Below are 20884 nucleotides of genomic sequence, written 5' to 3' on the forward strand. Positions count from 1 at the left end.
TTTTATGAGTTGTAAGTCAGGATTCAACAGTTTAATATACGAACTCACGATAGTCTTGAACTCAAAATCGATTTTATTTAGAAGTAGAAGCGTCGGGTTCGGTTATGCTTCTTGATTAGACTCAAGATGCTCGGTGAATGGAAATACAGTCCGATTTAAGGAAATATACTTGGGAAGAAAGGCAGGCAATTCGCAACAGGACCCTGTAAGATAGATTTGGGCTCGTCTTATACAGATTTCATAAGATGAGCCCATCAATTCATGATAGTATTGCATTCGCAACTGGCGCTGGCACGTTGCCCAAAATTCCCATAATGCGCGCGTTATGATTACCAGGACCGAGGCTGATGAAAAAAGAGGGCTTGGAGCAATTTGAGCAGACTAAAACGTACCTCCGTTCCTCTGATCAAACTCAACTATGACCACTGGTGCCCTTTCAATGGTTACTGTGAGTTTCAGTGTGGTTCAAAAACACGTCACTTCATTCCATGCTGTCGCTGTCATATGTCACGTGACACTTGTCTCGCTAGCATCACTGGTTTTACTCCACACCTGAAGTTCTAAACGCCTGTGAGGGCCCATAATGGCATTAGTTAGAGCTCTAAGCCACCGGACTCTGAAGCGTTGCTATTCCCCCACATTATCGCGAATTCTTTACGTGTCGTCCATAAAATACGTGATCCTATAAAGTCGGGGAAATTACATATATTTATGAGGTTTCTAACAAGATGACACTACAACATACCTGACACTCCCTCGAACCCTCAATTTAACTGAAATCGCGACAAAACGGGTCCCAAAGTATCCGTATTTTAGTTTACTAGATATTCATTCGCAAACGGTAAACACTGCGACTCTCCTATTGTTTTCCCCGTGTCTCAGTCGCATAGTTTTAACGTTTTTCCGATCTTCAACACACCATGGTCTGCGATACTCTCGTCTACCACCCTTCGGTCTCTAGACTTATTAGCCTTTTGGATACCACTGCTGGAAGAGAAAAGATTTTGAGACTACTCCAGTATCTGTGCCGCTTTCTGGGATACCAATACTCATCGATTCTGGCCAAAAAACTGCAAACGGAGTTTACGACCGTGCGGAAGATTTTACGGTTTTTGAAACCCTTGAACCATTTGCAACTGGCTTCAAAGTTCTACGACAACAAGATCTCGAACGATAATGTTGTGCGTGTGTTCAACATTCTTAAAAACTTGGCTTACGCTGGTTACCTGACGCTCGACCAGATCAATTTGTTACGAATCCTGAAACTCGTTCCGGTCACCAAAACCACAGGCATCACGGTCCCACGCTGGGCCAATTGGTGCTGGCTCGGAGGTCTAATCAGTGGTCTGGTCCTGGACTTACGCAAGCTACAGGTTACTCAAGAGCACATCAAGCTGGGTCTTATCACTAACCACGACGAGAAGGATCTCAAGACCTCACAGCTAACCAAACACTACCAGGACCGGGCTGCTGCGCTCAAGAGACTATTGTGGGACTCTCTCGACACTTTCATCGTCTTGAACAATCTCCAGTTCTTACAGTCGCCCGACGGTTCTATTGGGTTGGCAGGCGTTGCTACCTCGCTCTTTGGAATCCAAAGCTTATGGGAAACCGCTTGAGGTACATATCACTACTCACAGCTTTATAACACACACTGGAATGGGATGGCTTAACGATTATAGGCTCTTGAATGATAACATTAGTCGTACGTATCGAATGATGAGTATTTTTCGAAATATCAAAGTGCAAGATGAGATGAGCTTAAGACTACGAACTCTCGACTCTGCTCGAAGAAAGAGAGTAAGTCGACTTATTTTGCGTTGTTTCCCGACATTGGGAGTCCTTCCGTAAAAATTGGGAACTTAATCAACTGTTATGAACGAGATCGGGCTCGGCGTCGCTGTTAATAGTGCCGGAACAACGTCAAACGATGTCTCTGATGGAAGTTTTAGTCAGGCAAACTATGGTTCAGGATTGAGAAACGAGAAACTTAACCCGTCAATGGGAGTCCCTGGAGGAATTGGCGGTCAACAGCAAATGCATCAATTTCAGCAGCAACATCAGCAACAACAGCAGCAACAGCAGCAACAGCACTTATTACAACAACAGCAGCAACAACAACAGCAACAGCAGCGCTTGTTGATGCAGCAGAAACTGCGGCAGCAACAACAGCAGCAAGCGGTACAAAACTATGAGAACCAATTTTATCAATTTCTTATGACCATCAACAAGAAACCCAAACGACTGTACAATTTTGCAGAAGATACGGATTCCATTTTAAAAAAATACGAACAGTTCCGTCCCAGTTTTGAATTTCACATCTACGAAAATAACTACAAAATCTGTGCGCCTGCAAACACCCGGTTGCAACAGCAGCAGAGAATGCCTCAAGCCACTAGTGATGGTTTGATTCTCAACAAGAACAACGAAACTCTGAAAGAGTTTTTAGAATACGTAGCGCGTGGAAGTATTCCAGAAGCGATTATGGAGGTTTTGAAGGATTGCAACATTCAGTTCTACGAAGGAAACATGATTCTGCAGGTTTATGACCACACAAACACGGTGGATGTCAAGCAGACGCAGAAAGCGCCGTCAGATCCATCTCAAGCGGCTAGTGCAACCAGTTCAGATCATGCGGCATCCATGGATTCTAAAGAATCTGTCAAAAATGCTTCTGGTCAACAATCAGACTCACAAGGAAGGCCGCCCAGTCAACAGAGCATACATTTCAATGAATCTCCAGCCACCTCAAGTGCACCCAAGCCCGGCTCCACTGATGAACAAGCAAACTCAACTGCTGGTACAGAGACTACCCCACAGGAAAATGGGAACAAAGAAGTCGTTGCCACTTTCAAACGACCAAGGGTTTATCGTACTCTACTGCGACCCAGCAGTCTTACTCATTACTACGACATGATGTCGTATGCCGATCACACGCGTTTTTCTGATAACATTTATCAACAGCTTGAGTCCGAAATTCTTACTCTCACAAAACGCAACCTGAAACTTAATGTTCCCTTGAATCCTTTTGAGTATAAGGATAGATTGGACGATGCCGATTTCTTGTCGAAAAAAGAACTTTGTCATCGTGAACTCTCCACCAGGAAAGGAACAAAGAGCCAGGTCGGTCACATAGATCTTCATGAAGAATCTCCCCAGCATAGTTCGAGTTACGAGCAAATGATGTTAATCATGAGTGAAAGAACAAGCACCACGACAACATCAACAATTGCGGCATCTTTGGCGAAAAGTGCTGCAGATTTGACAAGTACGTCACTTAAGAGCGGAGGAGGCAAAGGCGCAGCTTCTGCTTCGAGCTCAACGGGTAGAGGAAGCGGCAGTAATTCTGTTGCAGCCGCTGCTGTTGCCGCTGCAGCAGCTGTAGGATCAAGCAGTAACGACAACAACCAATTCAGTAGACTAAAATTTGTGGAGCAATGGCGGGCAAACAAAGAAAAGCGGAAACAACAAGCAATGAACGCAAATGTTACGCCAACCACTTACAACCAAAGGATATCGATGTCTGCGCCCTTGACCGCACAGCAAATCAAGCAACAGCAGCAGCAAACAATGGAACAGCAAAGAGGAGTTAATAAAAGACCAGGAGATGAAGAAAAGAACAAACCGAAAAAACAGCGTAAGACCACGAAAAAGGCCACCCCAGCTGTGACACCTGATCCAGCCAAGAAGAAAAAAGCACCAAAGACTAAGAAGTAGCTGAGTCGGTCGTGATATATTTTTATTTGTGGGTGAAGAATGGTATGTAAAAACTTAGGTTGGTTGTTTGGGTAAAGAGCTGCTGCTGCATTAGGCGAATGAGGTTTTGGGCTCGCTTTCGAGTAGATATTTGATCAGCTCGTACACATTTTTGCGGTCTGGCACCGTGTGTATCCAAATACCAAACACTTCATGTCGCAGATTTTTTATAATGACCAAGTCGTCTTTCACTTCAACTTTCATGCATTCGAGTGGTTGTTGTTCGTCCTCATCTGGCGAAAACAGCCTGCGCTTGTTAATAACGCTGTTGGGAGCAATTCCTATAGAAAAATTCTCCGGGTTCATCCGATTGAGCAGTATCAGCCCATAATTGTATATATCACGACCCTTGAGCACTTCTGTGTTATGTTCTGGTCCATTTGGTTTGCTTGGTAGTGCCAAGACGGACCTTTCTTCTTCAGTTTCTTCCGGCAGAATCTCGTCTCCCTGCGTCAGATCTCTGAGATAAATAGCCAAGACTCCTTGGTATTCTAACCGCACCCATTCGTCTTTTCCAAAATCCCATTTATATACTGAGGCATGCGGTGTGTGGAATAGAAGTTGCTTAATCTTGGAATCGTATCTTCCTATAACATTGAAATTTAAGGCTTTACGATAAAATTCTAAAGTCATATCAGGAGAAGCCCCTTCTGCTACTGAAACCATGACTGTTGAGAGTGTTGAAAGTCCTGGGAACTGTATATATACGGCTATTCGGGTCGTTGCTTAACCTATTTTGAACAACTTATCATGGCTAGCACTGAAATTTTCTAATTAGAACAGCAGGTTAAAACTCAAAGAGATGTCAGCGTCAGTAAAATAATCGAAATCTCTAAAATCATGGAAACTGATATCTAAGCAGTGGTATATACTGATTAGAATTATCTTAGGTTCTGAAGAGCTGATATAAACTCTGAGTGCCCAGTTCAAATCGTTTTTAAAGCATTTTCAAGCAGTTTAAAATGAATTGTATGTTGTGCAAGTTTAAAAAGTGTTAAGCTTGAATTGGTATTGAGATAGGAAAGAGATGCTCGAGAGAAGTAGCTTCAGTGACGTTCGGACAAATGTTGCTCAACCACATTTGCAAAGAAGCAAACATAGAATTGGTGTGAAATCAAAATCTGTCGATGCAATTTTGCCCAAAAAAAAAAAAGGTGAATAATTTCATTCCAGGTATGAAGAAATATTCAGTAGTGTTTAGATCGCTGTATGGTTACCCACAATCGTGTCTAGAATCTTGCACTGACGACTTTATCGTGTGTGTGTTGGTCCACGTACTATTGTGCGGATCTTGATCGTTTAAACTCTTTCTTACGCTATTCCTGCCATACGTCATGCCACACCACTGCTGCTTCAACCATCACCTCGGATGTGCTAAACTGGGAGCGTCGAGAAGAGACCCACTTCATCACCTTTAAACTTATGCGTCGTCCATATCACTGTGGACGACAATTGACAAGAACTTTTTTCTCAAGAAAGCAACCCTTGCTGCTGTAATACGCACTCAGTGAATAGTGGCACGCGCACCTGTTGTTATGTTAGCTCCATCAACAGCTCGAAATCCCTTTTGGTCTACAACACAATGGATTCGGTCAATCCAAAAAAATCTAAATCACTATATACGTCTATGACACCCAGATTTTTTTATTGCAAATATAACCCACAACTTGTGATTGTCATCAGCCATAATTACCAATACCAACGACTCACACCCCACACAGTGGTGTTGTTTGGTCACCATCCACAGTGACTCATCCCACTACGGATTTTTTTCTCTCCAGGTGACTAGTTTTTCAAAAGACATCGCGTGATCCCAAGGCTACTCGTATAACCCATTGTTAATTAAAAAAAATAAATTACGTAAGCCAGGGTTTTCTCGCTCTCGAGCCTGGCGATGAGCACTGCATATAATAATGGTCAACTACCAGCGCCGAGATCCAAGACACACAGACACCTTTCGGAGATATTCCAGTATCTGATCAAGACCCTCAACAACCCGTGCTGTCCTTGTGATATATATTGCGTCTGTTTCTGGGCGTCAAGAATGGTTGAACCGATTTTATCCCAAGGCTATGGATATGGGTTTGCCGTTGGTGTGGGATCTGGGTTTGCAATCCTGATGGTAACCATCTCTTTTCTTCTTTCCAAATATATGGGACAAGCCCAAAATTCTGAGAGGTTTTCTACGGCTTCCAGAAATGTTGGTTCTGGACTGATAGCTTCGTCCACTGTGTCAGCATGGACGTGGCCTGCCACTCTGTTGCTATCTGGAACCTGGTCCTACATTTATGGTATTAGCGGTGCTTGGCTTTACGCGGTTGGAGGAACAGTGCAAATTACGCTGTTTGCATTTCTGGCACTTCAAATCAAGCGTCGAGCCCCAACAGCACACACGGTTTCCGAGACTATACACGTCAGGTTTGGCGAAGCAGGTCATCTAATGTATCTATGCTACTGTGCAGCAACTAACGTCATGGTCTCATCACTTCTTCTGCTAGGTGGATCCCAAGCCTTTGCTGCGGCAACTGGTATGCACACTGTGGCCGCCAGTTTTCTCATTCCAGTCACTGTGGTCATATACACTGCTCTTGGAGGCTTGAAAGCGACGTTCATCTCCGATTGGGTTCACACTGTGATTGTGTACATTATCCTAATCGTGATAGCCTACACTGTGTTTTGCACATCGCCATTGATCGGGTCCCCGGGCAAGATGTGGGATCTTCTAAAAGCAGTCGAAAAAGTGTTTCCCAAAGCCTCTGGAACCAGCTACCTGTCTTTTAAAGATAGGGATATGGTTCTACTAACTTGGTCCGTTATGTTGGGAGGTCTGTCTTCGGTTTTTGGTGATCCTGGCTACTCCCAGAGAGCTATCGCGTCTGATTCCAAAAGCGTTTTCGTAGGCTACATGATGGGTGGAATATGCTGGATGATCATTCCATTTGCATTGGGATCTTCCGCTGGGCTGGCATGTCGGGCTCTTCTATTGAGCCCAGCGTCAATGACGTATCCAAGGCAGTTGACAGATGAAGAAGTGGGTGCAAGTCTACCATTCTTGTACGGACTTGCCTCTATTTTTGGTAAAAGTGGAGCAGCAGCAGGTCTGGTAATGCTGGAGATGTCAGTTACATCTGCTACTTCTGCAGAGCTCATTGCATTTTCCACCATTGTGACTTACGATATGTACCGAACCTACGTGAAACCGCAGGCCACCGGAAAACAACTAATACGGACCTCACACGCCAGTGTCATTTTCTTTGGATTATTTATGGCAGCTTTGGCAGTAGTTTTCAACTATTGTCATGTCACCGTTGGCTGGCTGCTCAGCTTTGTCGGAATCGTGTTGAATCCAGAAGTACCTGCCGTGACACTTTCGCTCTTCTGGCCTAGAATGACGAAACTGTCGCTATTGATTGGAGTTCCGCTGGGTACCGTTTCTGGTATAGTATGTTGGATAGGTGCGACGTACCACTTTGCTGGTGGTGTAGTTAACAGAAACACCTTGATGACCCCGGAAGCCACCTTCATTGGTAATATCGTAAGTCTGTTCTCTTGCGCGGTCTACATTGTTGCCATATCGTTGATCAAGCCTGATGGAAAGTTTCGGATGGAAAGATACAGGGATGAATTGCAAATCGCTGACGACATTGATTCTGAAGAAAAAGAAGCTTTGACTCTGACTGAGGACGACGACAGATTATTGGGCATTCAGACATATTTGAGCCTGTTCATCAATGTGTTCTTATTTCTGGGCGTATATGTCATCTTGACGTGCGCCTTGTATGGCTGGGGCAAGGACTTGAGTCGAGGTTCTTTTACAGCGTTTATGGTTGTAATGCTGGTATGGCTCCTGTTAGCCGCAGTTTACATCATTTTGGCTCCTTTATGGCAGGGAAGAAGGGCTATTAAGACTATAGTGGCGGGTTTGTGTGGATGCAGCGCTTCATATGCGGACAAACAAGCCGCTCAGCTTGAGGATACCAAGTACAACATCAAGATGGCGCCTTCGAGTGACAGTGTAACTAGTGAAAGCGCTTTAAGCGTAATTGGAGAACAAACGAACCGGTTTGATCACTTGCAAAAGCAGAATAACGTATAGAAAGTGGTGCTTGAGACGTGCGTCGTGCAAATGAGTACGGGAGCGCGTTGTCACACAGAGTAGAAGTTCTTGCCGGGTCAAGAAGAGCAGAGAAAGACATGTTTATAGATAATATAACAACAGAGAAGCGCTATATGTGCGTGTGTGTATTCTGATGCATTGAATGGAGTCTTGGGAGTCCGCGGTTGAAACCACTACTTGTCACTTTTACCCAATGCGTCGCAGGGCGTCTCAACATGTCGATCACGTGACCACGATTAAATGCCAGCACGAACTTGGTTTAGCCTACGGGAATGCAAGTCGAAGGCACCGGAAGAAGTCTATCTTTTACTGGCCTCGCTTTCAAGACGGACCTTCACGTATTAGTTCACGCGCTCAGGCTTCTTCTTTTTTTCTTCCTCTTTGCCAATGCCTTATGCTTACTGATCCAGTTGTAACGTCATCTTCCATGCATCCACCTCGCTATTCTCTAGCTCTTCCCTATTACTACTCTCTCTCCCTCCCAGTCTGATCATGCTGACAGCACAACTACCATACTTCCTCTTACGGTGATCTTGAATTTTCACTTAAGCTTTTTTCCGGTGTTCCAGGCCCCCACCATACACGGTGAAAAAAAAAATCATTAAAACCAACGTTCTCGCCATAGAAACCGGTGAGTATGCATTACCGACTATGTTCCGTGTGAAAGCGACCCATGCTTTAGTACAGCCGAACCAGTGCCATGGGCAACAGGCAGATACTACAGCAGGATTGGTGGGTAATGTGTCGGTAAACGGCGGTGTTGTATTTTTTTTTTCCCAACATCATTGCATCTTTACCGCATCTTCACCAACGCGAGATGCAACGGAGTGAGGTAACGCTGTGTCGAGTAGTTCGGCTGGTGCGACCAGATGTCTCGTCCTTTTCTCAAAATTAGGACTTTAGACTTGCACATATGCATGCAGTGCGGCCGCTTCTGAGTATTTGGTGCTCGAGCATGTTCTATGCATACTAATTGCATCAACCGTGCATAGGGATAAGCAACCGTTCGTTTGCTGGTTTCTACTGTTCATCATCAGACCGAACGTTGTGAAAAGAACTGAAGACAGGAATATATAAGAAGTATCCGGTTTGTAGGGGAACTCCACACGGCTACGGGTGCAGAAGCTTACTCGTCGGTAAGCAGGTCCGAGAGTCTGGTACAATTTGGCATGATGGCTATGATGATGAACTCAAGAGACCAGGCATTTGCACCCTCAACACCAGGGAGGACCAATCCCTACAGCAGTTATAGAACACCGGGCAATACTGGATCGGCAGATATGATGATGGGTCGCCATAGTATGGCCAGCGACATGAATCCTAGCTCTGCAGGTGCGGGTCACGTGAGCGGCGACGACTCGTCGTTAGAAGAGACTGTGTCGTCTATGGTGTTTTCGAAGTTGGCGCCTGGAACTGAGGATTCCGAAGAGGACTCGTACTCGTACTCGCTCTCTGGACGCCAGTCCATCGCTAGTACTGGAGGTATACACCATGGCCAAAGCAGCAATGGTTCTTCTGGTGAACCTCTCACCCGTGTATCCAGTAACTCGTCGCTCGAGTCCAGCATTGAGCATGGTGTTCGCTATAAATTGACCATGAAACTTTCTGCACGCGATATAATGCTCATCAGAGAGTCTTGGTCGATTTTGCTAGACGACGAGTGTCAACCAGAGAAGCTCAAGAGCTTTATCGCTAAACTGCAGACTGGTCGTACACTCGGAATGGGTGAAATGACCAAAAAAAAACCCAGAAGAACGATGCATCAAAGCATGAGCGGGATCAGCAGAATGCAGCCATCAATCGCAGAGGCAACTAGTAAATTACAAGGCCCTAGCTCGCAAAACAGTTCATACGGACCAGACCGTGCACGGAACGGTAGTAATATCAAAAACTCGAACTCGCTTTTTGGTGACCAATTTCTTGAAAATATTATAGCGCTGGCGCCAGTTCTAGAAACGCTTTTCCCAATGATCAAACACATCGCCGTTGGTGTGACCGGAATGCTTACGATTGCCGTCAACAATCTCGAAGATTTATCCGTTCTAGATACCTATCTGGGGTCTCTCGGTAAACGGCACGCCCGTATTATCGGTGTTCAAGCAGAACAGTTTGAATTCGCCGGTATCGCTTTTATCAAAACTGTTCGTGAAAGATTCGGAGTACATTGCACACACGAACTCGAAGAGACGTGGCGTCGCGTGTACTCTTTCTTGGCGAATAGCTTGTTGCAGGCCGGAATCGATCCTGTCCTCGAAAGTAAGGCCCCTACACCCGTGGCGAGACGCCGCGAAGAGCAAGTTGTGGTAATGCACGCTCCAGAACTAATTCTAGACACTAAAAATTACGGTCCCAAATCTGAGCTTCCGCCTGCTCCACCTAGATCAGGGCAGAAATCGCTTCTGGATCCTCTTTCCTTCAAAGATACTAACAGACTTTCCACAACAGGTATGGGCCACACTACTGTCAAACCACCTGCCACTAGGGTGCAACCTTCGTCCAATTTTGCCTCGCGTAAAAATAATGATAAGGACTGTGTGATTATGTAGTCAGGTCAAAAGGTTGGGAACAATTACTTAAGCATAAATAGCATAAATCTGGAGGGAAGAGAATCGGGAATCGGACTGGACACGCCTTGGAATGAGATTCTGAAAAGAGCAGATGTAATTTGGAAATTGTGAGAAGGCAAGGATTCCGCCAGTTTTAGATGTTCAAATTTGTCGTGAGCATTGGAGGTAGTCCCCGAAGCGCTGTGATACGATAATCGTTCCATAGCTTTGGTGAAGTCCACCATTGTAAGTTGACAGACTATGCCATTTCGTACGTTTTTGAAAATCATTTCATCATCACAGGAAAGGGAAAGTATTTATTAGAATAGAGGTGGTATGGCGGCAAATCGATCCATTTGTACTGATGTGATAAAACTGCTGGTACCATCAGATTCCTTTCAGGCTGTGACGTTGGAAATTCAGAAATGCTATTCAACTCGTTCTGTCGCTGTCATACCATCACGTGACCGTGATCACTTTGTTATTAATCTGACGCTAGACATCAGAACATCATTTTATGCCAGCGAGTGGAGTCGGAGGTCAAGAAGGGCTCGACTGTGAAGCTATTTTATTGTCAAAGCTGGATTCCTTTTCAAATACTGAGCGGCTCTTCGAGCCGTTGTGACTTAAGGATTTAATGATGGGAGAATAGCTGAACAGTGTCGTATTCAATTTCAAGAGTCGCGACGCCCTGCTTGAGTAGAGATCAACATTCCTGCGGACAAAAAGAACTTTCTACATTCAAAAAGAACTATGATTGGCGAGTTTTGGGGGGTCTTGGCCCGAATCTGTCATACGCTGGAAACTACATTTAAACTAAAGTTTCGACTACGTTGCAAGCCCGGAAGCCCAAAAGGCTATTTGATTCTTAAAATTTTTCTACAGCTTGGGGGGAACCCTGTGCAGTCTTTTCGCTCTCTAGAACCGTCAAACTCCTCTTCCGCTGCTCCACAAACTTTATCATTTTTACGCTTTCTGTCGCTGACGCCCGTTTAATTGCATCTGCAGATGCTTGTCATTGTCTACCCTTCTGCAGTACCCCGGATTTTACTGAGAGATAGCCCATTCTTCTCCACAAGCTTGATGCTTATTATGTGTGTCTTTACGACCAGGACGCCTTGTCCTGACGTCACATCGATCATACGGTTGTGCTGGGCTAGAAGTAAACTGGCAGGTCGAAAATCAACGAAAAACTACTGCAACCCTGACAATAGATATTTCATTCATCCTTTCCCCCATATAGCCTTTGACCTTAGTTCTTATTCCCTTGCTTTATCCTTACGGCTTGGTGCTTTTCTCAGCTACTGTGTATGGCATCTCTCAAATTTCCGCCTTACTTCCTTTAAGGGTCCCTGGTTGCAATGACATAACACAAGTTGCCCAAAGGTGCAATAGCCTGCAGGCCAAATACCGCTATAAGTCGCAACAACCAGCCATGAACTGTTGCACTGGTGGCTTGCAACCACTACTCCCGCCAGTCCGCGCCCTTCAACCCTTCAACTACCTAATGTACTGATATTATCAAACGTACTTTCAACTGGGGCGGACAGACAGAATCCCTAGAGCTTACAACAAAATGGGGGGAATAGCAGAAGGTTGGCAAGGCAGCACGTATCTCAGAGTAAACTTAGGATTTATATAGGCTTCGGTTGTAAGAAGGAGGTCGTCATTACCTTCTCTCTTCTCTTGCGAGGCAAAACCATTGGTCAGCAGAAGGCGACAACCCAGTATTAACCTTCGAAACGTAGCTTCAAATCATATTCGAACTGCGTTTGACATTCAGTATAAGAATGGCCTTTATTAACAGCTCTTTATCAAATAGTGTGTCGCTGTCATATATCCAAAAACACCGAAAAATAACTGTGACAATTCATCACCATGGGCTATAAGCACCACTTCAAGGACACTTTTCTTCTTGATGTACTCGAGGCCGTAAATCTCGTCAAGATTGAGGTTCATCGCCCCACGGAAACTGCAGCGTCAGCAACAGAGACCGAGGAATCCAAGCATTCTCAGGATCTCGAAGCCGATGCGAGCGACTCAGTAAAGCACAATTCCTCTTACGAAAAAGATCCATTTTTGGTAGACTGGGAGGGCGAAAACGATGTGGATAACCCTCTGAATTGGAAACGTGGTAAGAAGGCATTAGTGGTATTTGAAATGATGTTGCTCACGACGACTACTTACATGGGCGCGTCAATTTATACCCCAGGCCAAGAATTCATCCAACAGGAGTTCAACGTTGGCCATGTAGTTGGCACTCTTAATTTGTCTCTTTATGTTCTAGGTTACGGTTTGGGCCCCATTGTATTTTCACCACTTTCGGAGGTGGCCAGTATCGGGCGCCAGCAAATCTACATCATAACGCTGTTTTTCTTTATGATTTTCCAGGTCGGTGCTGCCACGGTTCATAACATTGGTGGCTTGATCGTAATCAGGTTTATTTCAGGTGTCCTTTGCTCACCATCCCTTGCTACAGGAGGCGGCACCATGGGTGACATTATCAAACCCGAGATTGTGTCGGTTTTCATCGGATTGTGGGCCATTGGAGCCGTGGCCGCTCCGGTGATAGCGCCACTGCTAGGCGCGGCAATGACCGTGGCCAAAAATTGGCGCTATGTTTTCTGGCTGTTGATGTGGATTAGCGCGTTCACGTTGATACTGCTGGTTTGTTTGTTCCCCGAAACTCAGCACCAGAACATCTTGCACAGAAGAGCAAGACGTTTGAGGAAACAGACCGGCGATAACCGCTATTACACCAAGCAAGAACGTGCCGATGCTCAAATCGAAGTATCCGCTTTTTTGAAGGAAGTATTTGTGCGACCCTTTTTGATCATGGCTTTGGAGCCTGCAGTACTGGCATTCGATATTTACATTGCATTGTGTTACGGTGCCTTTTATCTCTTTTTTGAAGCTTTCCCAATAGTTTTCATCGGCATCTACCATTTTACACTGGTGGAAATGGGATTAGCATATATGGGTTTCTGCGTTGGTTGTTTGATAGCGTATGCGGCTCTGCTGGTGTATCTTGCCAAATACATTGGGCCCAAATTCCAAAAGGGCACTTTTACACCAGAGGATTTCCTTCCGCTTTCCATGGCTGTTTGTTGGGCGCTGCCACTATCGCTATTTTTATTTGGGTGGACAGCACGAGTTCATTGGATATTACCGATCATTTCAGAGATGTTCTTTGTCTTGAATGTGTTTAACCTTTTCCAATCGGCATTTGCGTACCTTGCAATTTGTTACCCACGCTACATCGCTTCCGTGTTTGCCAGCAATGGATTTTGTCGCTCTGTGTTTGCCTGTGCTTTTCCACTGTTTGGCCAAGCGATGTACAACAACCTGGGAAGTGAAAAATACCCTGTTGGATGGGGCTCTTCTCTAATTGGATTCTTCTCTATCGGTTTGGCAATCATTCCGTTCGTGTTCTACAAATATGGTCCGCAAATGCGGGGAAGGTCTCGCTATGCCAATTAGCACGTCTTGAAGCCCTTCACAACAAGCGATACAGCTGATGAACAACTTGAACTGTCGCGATACGAGTATATAATGTCTTTAATAATAATGCTATAGTCATATAATAAAAGTGAGTTACGACATGGCCTTGATGCTATCCACTTAGGTGTTTGACATAGTCAAAAGCGTTGTTTTTTAGAGTCGTTGTTCTATATAACCTGGAGAACTCTGTAATGTCAGAATAATACGCTCTCGAAGCTGTCTTTGAAAAAGTGAACAAATACATAAGACTAGGATCAAACACTGGATTGTGCCATTCCCAAAACTTCCAATAGGCTGAGAGTGAGCTCACGAGCTGTAGTGATGCAACCGTTCACATGGTCTATTTACAAGTAACAACATGTTGTGACTGAGATAAGAAAAGTGCAGCCAATACGCTTCTCTGCGACGATCTTTTCTATTACAAAAGTGGCAGTACACGTTGAATATCACGTCAACGCAAGCTTTCGTTCGACTGATGGAGAAACAGAAATATTGTCAAATCAATTGCACACCTAGAAGAACGCACCAAAGAAAAAAGTCGGAGAAAAGAGACCAAAGCCGACACTAGCTATCAGATGACAGCACCGGACCAGACTTACAATGCTCTTCGATCTAAGAACAACGAACAACGACTTCCATGGTCAACTTTCAAATCCTTATCATTTCTTGTCAGTCCGTCGCTGACACAGGTCACGTGATCCATATTGCGGGTAGATTCTTACACAACTAAACGTCAAGCTCATTTTCTAACCAGCTTCGCTAGTACCATACCCAAAATATCCTCAATACCTAGCTCTATTCACCAAGATTCTCGGAATATACTGCATTTTGCCATGTTTTACCTTGTACAGAATGTCACACGCGTCCAAAATGATCTGAACAATCTAGACCTCATCTCTAAATCTTAAATGCTGAGAGGGATACATAAACTACAGTACAGATCCAGAACCATGCACCCAATATTCACCACTATTAACACCAATCTGAAGGGCTTTTGACCATGGCAGGAGCTGTGGGAGGTGTAATTTCAGGTGTCAATCCTTTCCATTTCAATGCAAGCTCTCCTGTAACGTTGTTTCTCATACAGGCGTGTATCATCTTGCTGCTTTCCAACGGGCTGCACTTGTTTTTGGCAAGATTGAGGCAGCCAAAAGTGATCTCTGAGGTGATAGCTGGTGTTATTCTTGGACCCACAGCACTGGGCCAGATTCCTCATTATACAAATACGATTTTTCCCAAGGCCTCTGTAACAGGACTTAATTTGGTGGCCAACCTGGGGATCATTCTATTCATGTTCTTCCTCGGACTGGAGGTCGATGTGCGCTTCATAAAGAACCATGCAAGAACAGCCTTTTCGGTGGGACTCGCTACTTTGACGGTACCCTTTGGTTTTGGGTGTTTATTTGCAATTCCCTTGTACAATACCTACATGAAGAATGTAGAAAGTGAACAAGGTATTAAATTTACTGTTTTCATGGTCTTTATCGCTGTGTCACTGTCAGTAACAGCGTTCCCCGTTTTATGTCGTATTCTAGCTGAGTTGAGGCTTCTGACCGAACGCGTAGGTATCGTTGTTCTTGCAGCAGGAACCATCAACGATGTCATTGGGTGGATTCTACTTGCACTGTGCATCATTTTGTCCAATTCACAAGCACACGCGGTAAATGTGGTGTACATCCTGCTGTGCACTTGTGGCTGGTTTTTAATGTACGCTTTTCCCGTGCGGTATGCGCTCAGATGGGCCCTTCTTCGCATGCATGAATTCGAAAGAAGCACGCCCTCAACAAGGGCTACTCTCATAGTACTGCTGCTAACATTCGTCAGCGCTTACTTCACAGACATCATCGGCGTTCACCCAATTTTCGGTGCCTTCATGGCGGGCCTCATTGTTCCCCGGGACCAGAACTACGTTGTAAAGTTGGCTGATCGCATGGAAGACATTCCAAACATTGTGATGATTCCCATTTATTTTACGATCGCAGGTCTCAACGTTGACTTGACCAAGCTCAATGCTGGAAAAGACTGGGGTTTCACTTTTGCAAGCATAGGAATAGCAGTCTCCACAAAAGTTGCATCCGGTTTCGTCATGTCAAAAATAAATGGTCTTTTCTGGCGCGAGTCCTTGGCGGTCGGTGTATTAATGTCTTGTAAGGGAATTGTGGAAATCGTTGTGCTAACGACCGGTCTAAATGCTGGAATAATCTCTACAAAGGTGTATTCAATGTTCATTTTCATGGCATTGATTTCTACTTTTGTTACAACGCCTCTGACATTATGGTTGTTCCCTAAATCTTATCGAGAGGAGCTGAAATTGCATCTAGAAGATCAACAAGAAAATTCGCAGCGAGACCAGAAAGAGGGTTCGTCGGGAGTTTCACATCATGAATTGGAGCAGCATCACATAGAGCGTATTGTCACCGTTCTCAATAGACCTGAGCTCGTTTTCCCCACTGTTACTCTGCTGAACTGCTTGGTACATGGGGATCCCGCGCAAATAGGTAAGCGGAAAAGTATTTCCTCACCAAAATCTCTTCACTCCGACAAACATATGGCTCCAGAGCATTTGGATAGCGTTGATCACGAATATTTGGAACAGCAAATCACTCTTATTAATCCAGCTGTAGACCGCACAGAACTTAGGACAATATACTTTCGGCTATTAACCGAAAGAACTACAGACTTATTACAGAATTTACCAAATTCTAGTAGCTACCAACAAAGCTCTAACTTTCCCGATGATTTCTGTTTAGAGACGGTCCAGGTGTTTTGTGAACTTATCAATGCTGCACACTCTGGAGAAGTGATTTTCTCCTTATTGAATGAAAAAGTGCATCATATAAACGAAATTCCTGCCACGAAGTCTGATGTCATACTCTTCCCTCTAAGCGGCGTCGGAGATTCGGCTGCTAATGAAAGAACTAAAGATCAACTTGCGCGTATGTTTGCTGCGAACGAGCTTCCGAGTAATTTCTTGCAATCGCTTGCGACAAAGTATGCGTCGAGCTTAGTGTTTTTCATCAATAACTCCAAGCCGAAAAAACGTTCCAAAACGATGATGGGCGGTCGATTCTACCTTCTTCTACCAGACAAAACCCTTGCAGAGTCTGAACACCTTTGTTTACACTTGCTGGTGCTGATCATGTCGAAGGTGCTGAGTGAAGGTTCGCATGAGACAATGGAATTAACTATCTGCATCAACAGTATCAACGGAGAATACTTCAAGGACTTTTTTTCGCGCCATGGAGCCAACAGAGAGGACGTCCAAATCATGCCTATAAAGGTCGATGAGAAATCCAACTCAAAGGACTCATCTCCAGGCTTTGTGGATGCTGTTATCGGTAAAATATCTAAGTCAGAGGAACCTCGCTTGGAGAGTAGTACCTTTGTCGTTGCAGACACGCACCTCCTGGAGCACCAGACTTTTAGCCCTGAAGTTGAAGTTGTAATCACGAGAAGTTTCAGTGAACATTTCGATCTGTTAATCTGTCACAAGAAGTCCAATGTGTCGACACCGAAAGTTTCAGGAAACAAGAGCTGAGCATTCTCTTTGTGAAACCCTGTGAGCTTTCACGAGTTTGATTTTATTGGACCCTCAAGTTTCCCAGGATTGATCCCTCTTCATTCATTAAGCCTTCGTTGTAGAAGCCAAACATCAGATAATGCTCAAGATGTGGAGTCCGTGTCCTCCCTTTTTACTGTAGTCATTGAAAGGGTATGAGCACAGTTTGGATTGTCTGCCTACGCTACTTTCGAAAGGCTGTGCAGCGATCCAATTGATCTGAATGCTGTCAGCTATGACCATATGAACGATGGATGGGAATCCAGTTCATTTCTCATTTCGTCATCCTCGCTGAGAGAATGTAGTCACAGAAGAGTCTCCAGGAAACTTCATGATGCGAAATTTTGTGATGCTTTTATGCTACCCTTTATTTCCCTGGATTGCACTTCATCGTTCTGAATGCACATATGCGTGATGCACAAGAATGAAAGGAGTGCGTCTGTCATTGCAGTTCGAATGGTACATTCGTCTTCATTTTTCGATAATTCACTTCCAATACTGGAAATAATCATCGCTTTCAGGCAAGGACCATAACATCTTGCAGCATTGCAATGGTTACGCAGGCGTGACCTCATTTGCGAATGTAAGTGCTCACTTTTGATAGACAACGATTCGGATTTTATTGTTGTAATGGGCAACTATCCAGGGTTTCATGCATTAAAACATTGTCCTTCTTTCTGTCTTCAGGTAATTGGGATGTGTTGTACAGGGCAGTTGTGGCAACGTTGATAGCGCTAGCAAAAAAGAGTGGTTTGGGTCATGAGTGAGCTGTTACATGACTCCTGCTGCGTAGATATTAATAAAGTTTTTGCGCTTTTAACTCAGCAACACAGACATTAGCTAGACGATTCAGGATAGACTTTGAGAAGGTCTTCACGAAAAGGCAAAAGAGCAATATCGGAATAGACTTTTCGAGGATGACTTTTTGCAACTAGGAAGATACCTTTAAATGAACAAGCTGTACTGTGGAGACGCTTGACAAGATGCTACATTTGACATCTCGTCAAGAATCGGGACTGGTACGAAGAACGTTTTATTCTATGCGCTATCCAGTTCTGGGGAAGTATGCTATAACAGCAGAGTTAGCCTCGATGGAAGTGCACGCTAGTAAACTAATAAGCTCATTTTCTTGGGTTTCCTTGCGAATCGGCCGTAACATACATAAATTCGTCTACTCTAAACTCCTAGCGTAATGAAACAACGCATTGAAATCAGACTAACTATTTGATAGGCGTAAAGCCCTTTCTTGTTCGCAAATGTGTGATCATAAGCGGGGCTTCGAAGGCTCTGATAGACGTTCGAACGCCAATTCTAGGTCGCGCTTCAAATCGTCTAGATCCTCCGCTCCAACTTGAAGCCTCACTGCATAGCCTACGTGGTTCCAAGCTTGTGCAGTCCGGAAAGAAACAGGATTAACAGGTGTAAGAAGCGACTCATATCCACCCCACGAGTAACCCATCTTGAATATGGTAGTCTTTTCAAGCATTGCTTCGAAGTTCCTTCTGCTGAAGCCTTCACGTAGTAGTATAGTGAAAACACCGGTGGATCCCTCAAAGTCCCGAACCCAAAATCTGTGGCCAGGACATTCTTCAAGTGCTGGATGCAGCACCTTGAGGATCTCAGGTCTGCTTCTCAACCATTTCGCCAGTATCAACGCTTTCCGCTCAACTTCTCTTAGTCTTAAATGCAAATACCGTAGCCCTTTCAAAGCTGCCAGGCAATCTTCGGCACCTGGCAGCATTGACAAGGATTCATAGGTATTGCGGAGTGCAGGAAAGCTTTCTGCGTTTGCAGACACCAATCCTAGAAGCAGATCTGAGTGGCCCCCCACATATTTGGTGCCTGCTTCGATGGTAATATCTATTCCATGAGAATGGCCCTTAAAAAACAGCGGTGTAGCCCAAGTGTTATCCAGGATGGTCTTGACACCGTGCTTTTTGGCAACTTCGGCGATACCAGGTACGTCCTGGACCTCCATGGTTTGAGATCCGGGACTTTCCAGAAAAATGAGCGCTGTATTGGGTCTGATCAACTTTTCGATACCAGCGGCGGTGACCAATGGATTGTAATACTCGGTGGTCACCTTAAACTTCTTTAGGATGCCATTGCACAAATTCCTGGTGGGCTGGTAAACGCTATCTGATATCAAGATGTGGTCGCCTGTCTTTACTATGCTCAAAAGCACCAAAGCGATGGATCCAAGTCCTGATGGTGATAACACGGTTCCTGCGGCTCCCGTCAGATGGGTCCAAGCAGTCTCGAGGCTTTCGATGCTTGGAGTACCTGCGGTTCCGTAGAAGTACTTACCTCGGTTGTTTTCGAGACTATCGAGAGTTTTGTGGATGACCGTTGAGCCCTTGTATAGCGGTGGATTGATGAATCCGTGCTGTTCATCGGTATTTCTGCCCACCAGCGTGAGTTGAGTTGCTTTGCCCAGATGCGAGATATCCTTTGTGTTAGTCATCTTGGTAGTAAAATGGGCCACACTCTAATGATCCAAAGGAAGGGCAACAATGTTGCTGCTTCTATTCCTCTCAATCGGTACTTATATATGCCTTGCTATTGTAATTCCGACGAGTAAGGCCGACGGCTCTGACACTCCAAGATCTGTGGTCTTAATGTCTTTGTCAATTTTGTTTGCTGTAACAGTCTATCGCTGATGATCGTATGAGTCTTGTTGATAAGTCTGACGCCGATCAGGTATTCTTGAGGATGTCTATCTCAGGGTACCGACTGATTTTAAGTGATTTGAACGTTGTAAGCGTTCCTTTACTGATCTGCTCGGACTTTTCTGCTGTGACATGCGATGAGTGCTGTGAATCGTAACGTTCGAAGCAGGTTTGTGCTCTAGATAGAAAACTATACAGGCTAGGTAAGTGACGAAATTAAAGCGGTCGCCAGCTTTGCGTGAGGTTCACTAAATGGTACATTTCGTTGTTTTCTGCTCGAATCGAGCTCTCTTTTATGTCATTTATTGATAAGATGTCAGTATTCTCATATGGTTAACAGATTGTCTCGAACATGGAAAAGAAGCCAAGATCTGAAAACAATGAGGGACGATAGAGTACGATGGGACTGTAGCTGACCAAATGAAAGATAGCGCAGGCTATTGCTGAAAAATTGAGATCTTTGGCTACCTGTGGTGATCAAAATGGCTAAGAGAATTGCTGAGCAATAAGATAGCCATCGCGAACGGCCAAGAACATCAGTGATCAGTAGTGAATATTGTGGAGATTGACCGCATCCTTGTTATTACGTGTGAACAGTAATCCGGACACCTTTCAAATTTGAAGATGACTCGATCTGGCTATTATTTTTATTCTGACGCTGTCATCAGATGCACGTGATCGGTTGATGGATCAATGATAGTAACTCTAGACAGTGCCAACACTTTCAGCAATTACA

The 20884-nt window shown here is 44.7% G+C and overlaps 8 protein-coding genes across 8 annotated transcripts; 6 read left to right on the plus strand and 2 right to left on the minus strand.

The window, feature by feature from the left end:
• Window positions 1-920: 920 nt before the first annotated feature.
• On the plus strand, window positions 921-1619 carry PEX11 (LALA0S02e05622g1_1; the record flags this gene model as incomplete). Its single annotated transcript, XM_022773796.1, has 1 exon — window positions 921-1619. The coding sequence occupies one exon, from the start codon at window positions 921-923 to the stop codon at window positions 1617-1619; it is 699 nt and encodes a 232-aa protein (XP_022627287.1).
• Window positions 1620-1875: 256 nt separating this feature from the next.
• Window positions 1876-3717, plus strand: SPT20 (LALA0S02e05644g1_1; the record flags this gene model as incomplete). Its single annotated transcript, XM_022773797.1, has 1 exon — window positions 1876-3717. One exon carries the CDS (start codon window positions 1876-1878, stop codon window positions 3715-3717), a length of 1842 nt encoding a protein of 613 aa, XP_022627288.1.
• A 90-nt stretch (window positions 3718-3807) lies between these two features.
• DCP1 (LALA0S02e05666g1_1) lies at window positions 3808-4422 on the minus strand (the record flags this gene model as incomplete). Its single annotated transcript, XM_022773799.1, has 1 exon — window positions 3808-4422. The coding sequence occupies one exon, from the start codon at window positions 4420-4422 to the stop codon at window positions 3808-3810; it is 615 nt and encodes a 204-aa protein (XP_022627289.1).
• Window positions 4423-5800: 1378 nt separating this feature from the next.
• LALA0_S02e05688g (LALA0S02e05688g1_1) lies at window positions 5801-7852 on the plus strand (the record flags this gene model as incomplete). The annotated part of the gene is made up of 1 exon (XM_022773800.1): window positions 5801-7852. One exon carries the CDS (start codon window positions 5801-5803, stop codon window positions 7850-7852), a length of 2052 nt encoding a protein of 683 aa, XP_022627290.1.
• Window positions 7853-9045: 1193 nt separating this feature from the next.
• On the plus strand, window positions 9046-10419 carry LALA0_S02e05710g (LALA0S02e05710g1_1; the record flags this gene model as incomplete). The annotated part of the gene is made up of 1 exon (XM_022773801.1): window positions 9046-10419. The coding sequence occupies one exon, from the start codon at window positions 9046-9048 to the stop codon at window positions 10417-10419; it is 1374 nt and encodes a 457-aa protein (XP_022627291.1).
• Window positions 10420-12297: 1878 nt separating this feature from the next.
• LALA0_S02e05732g (LALA0S02e05732g1_1) lies at window positions 12298-13899 on the plus strand (the record flags this gene model as incomplete). The annotated part of the gene is made up of 1 exon (XM_022773802.1): window positions 12298-13899. The coding sequence occupies one exon, from the start codon at window positions 12298-12300 to the stop codon at window positions 13897-13899; it is 1602 nt and encodes a 533-aa protein (XP_022627292.1).
• A 1021-nt stretch (window positions 13900-14920) lies between these two features.
• KHA1 (LALA0S02e05754g1_1) lies at window positions 14921-17458 on the plus strand (the record flags this gene model as incomplete). Its single annotated transcript, XM_022773803.1, has 1 exon — window positions 14921-17458. One exon carries the CDS (start codon window positions 14921-14923, stop codon window positions 17456-17458), a length of 2538 nt encoding a protein of 845 aa, XP_022627293.1.
• A 1285-nt stretch (window positions 17459-18743) lies between these two features.
• LALA0_S02e05776g (LALA0S02e05776g1_1) lies at window positions 18744-19943 on the minus strand (the record flags this gene model as incomplete). The annotated part of the gene is made up of 1 exon (XM_022773804.1): window positions 18744-19943. The coding sequence occupies one exon, from the start codon at window positions 19941-19943 to the stop codon at window positions 18744-18746; it is 1200 nt and encodes a 399-aa protein (XP_022627294.1).
• Window positions 19944-20884: the final 941 nt, after the last annotated feature.

The sequence above is a fragment of the Lachancea lanzarotensis genome, scaffold LALA0S02 (assembly GCF_000938715.1).
Source record: "Lachancea lanzarotensis genome assembly LALA0, scaffold LALA0S02, whole genome shotgun sequence".
Lineage (NCBI taxonomy): Eukaryota > Fungi > Ascomycota > Saccharomycetes > Saccharomycetales > Saccharomycetaceae > Lachancea > Lachancea lanzarotensis.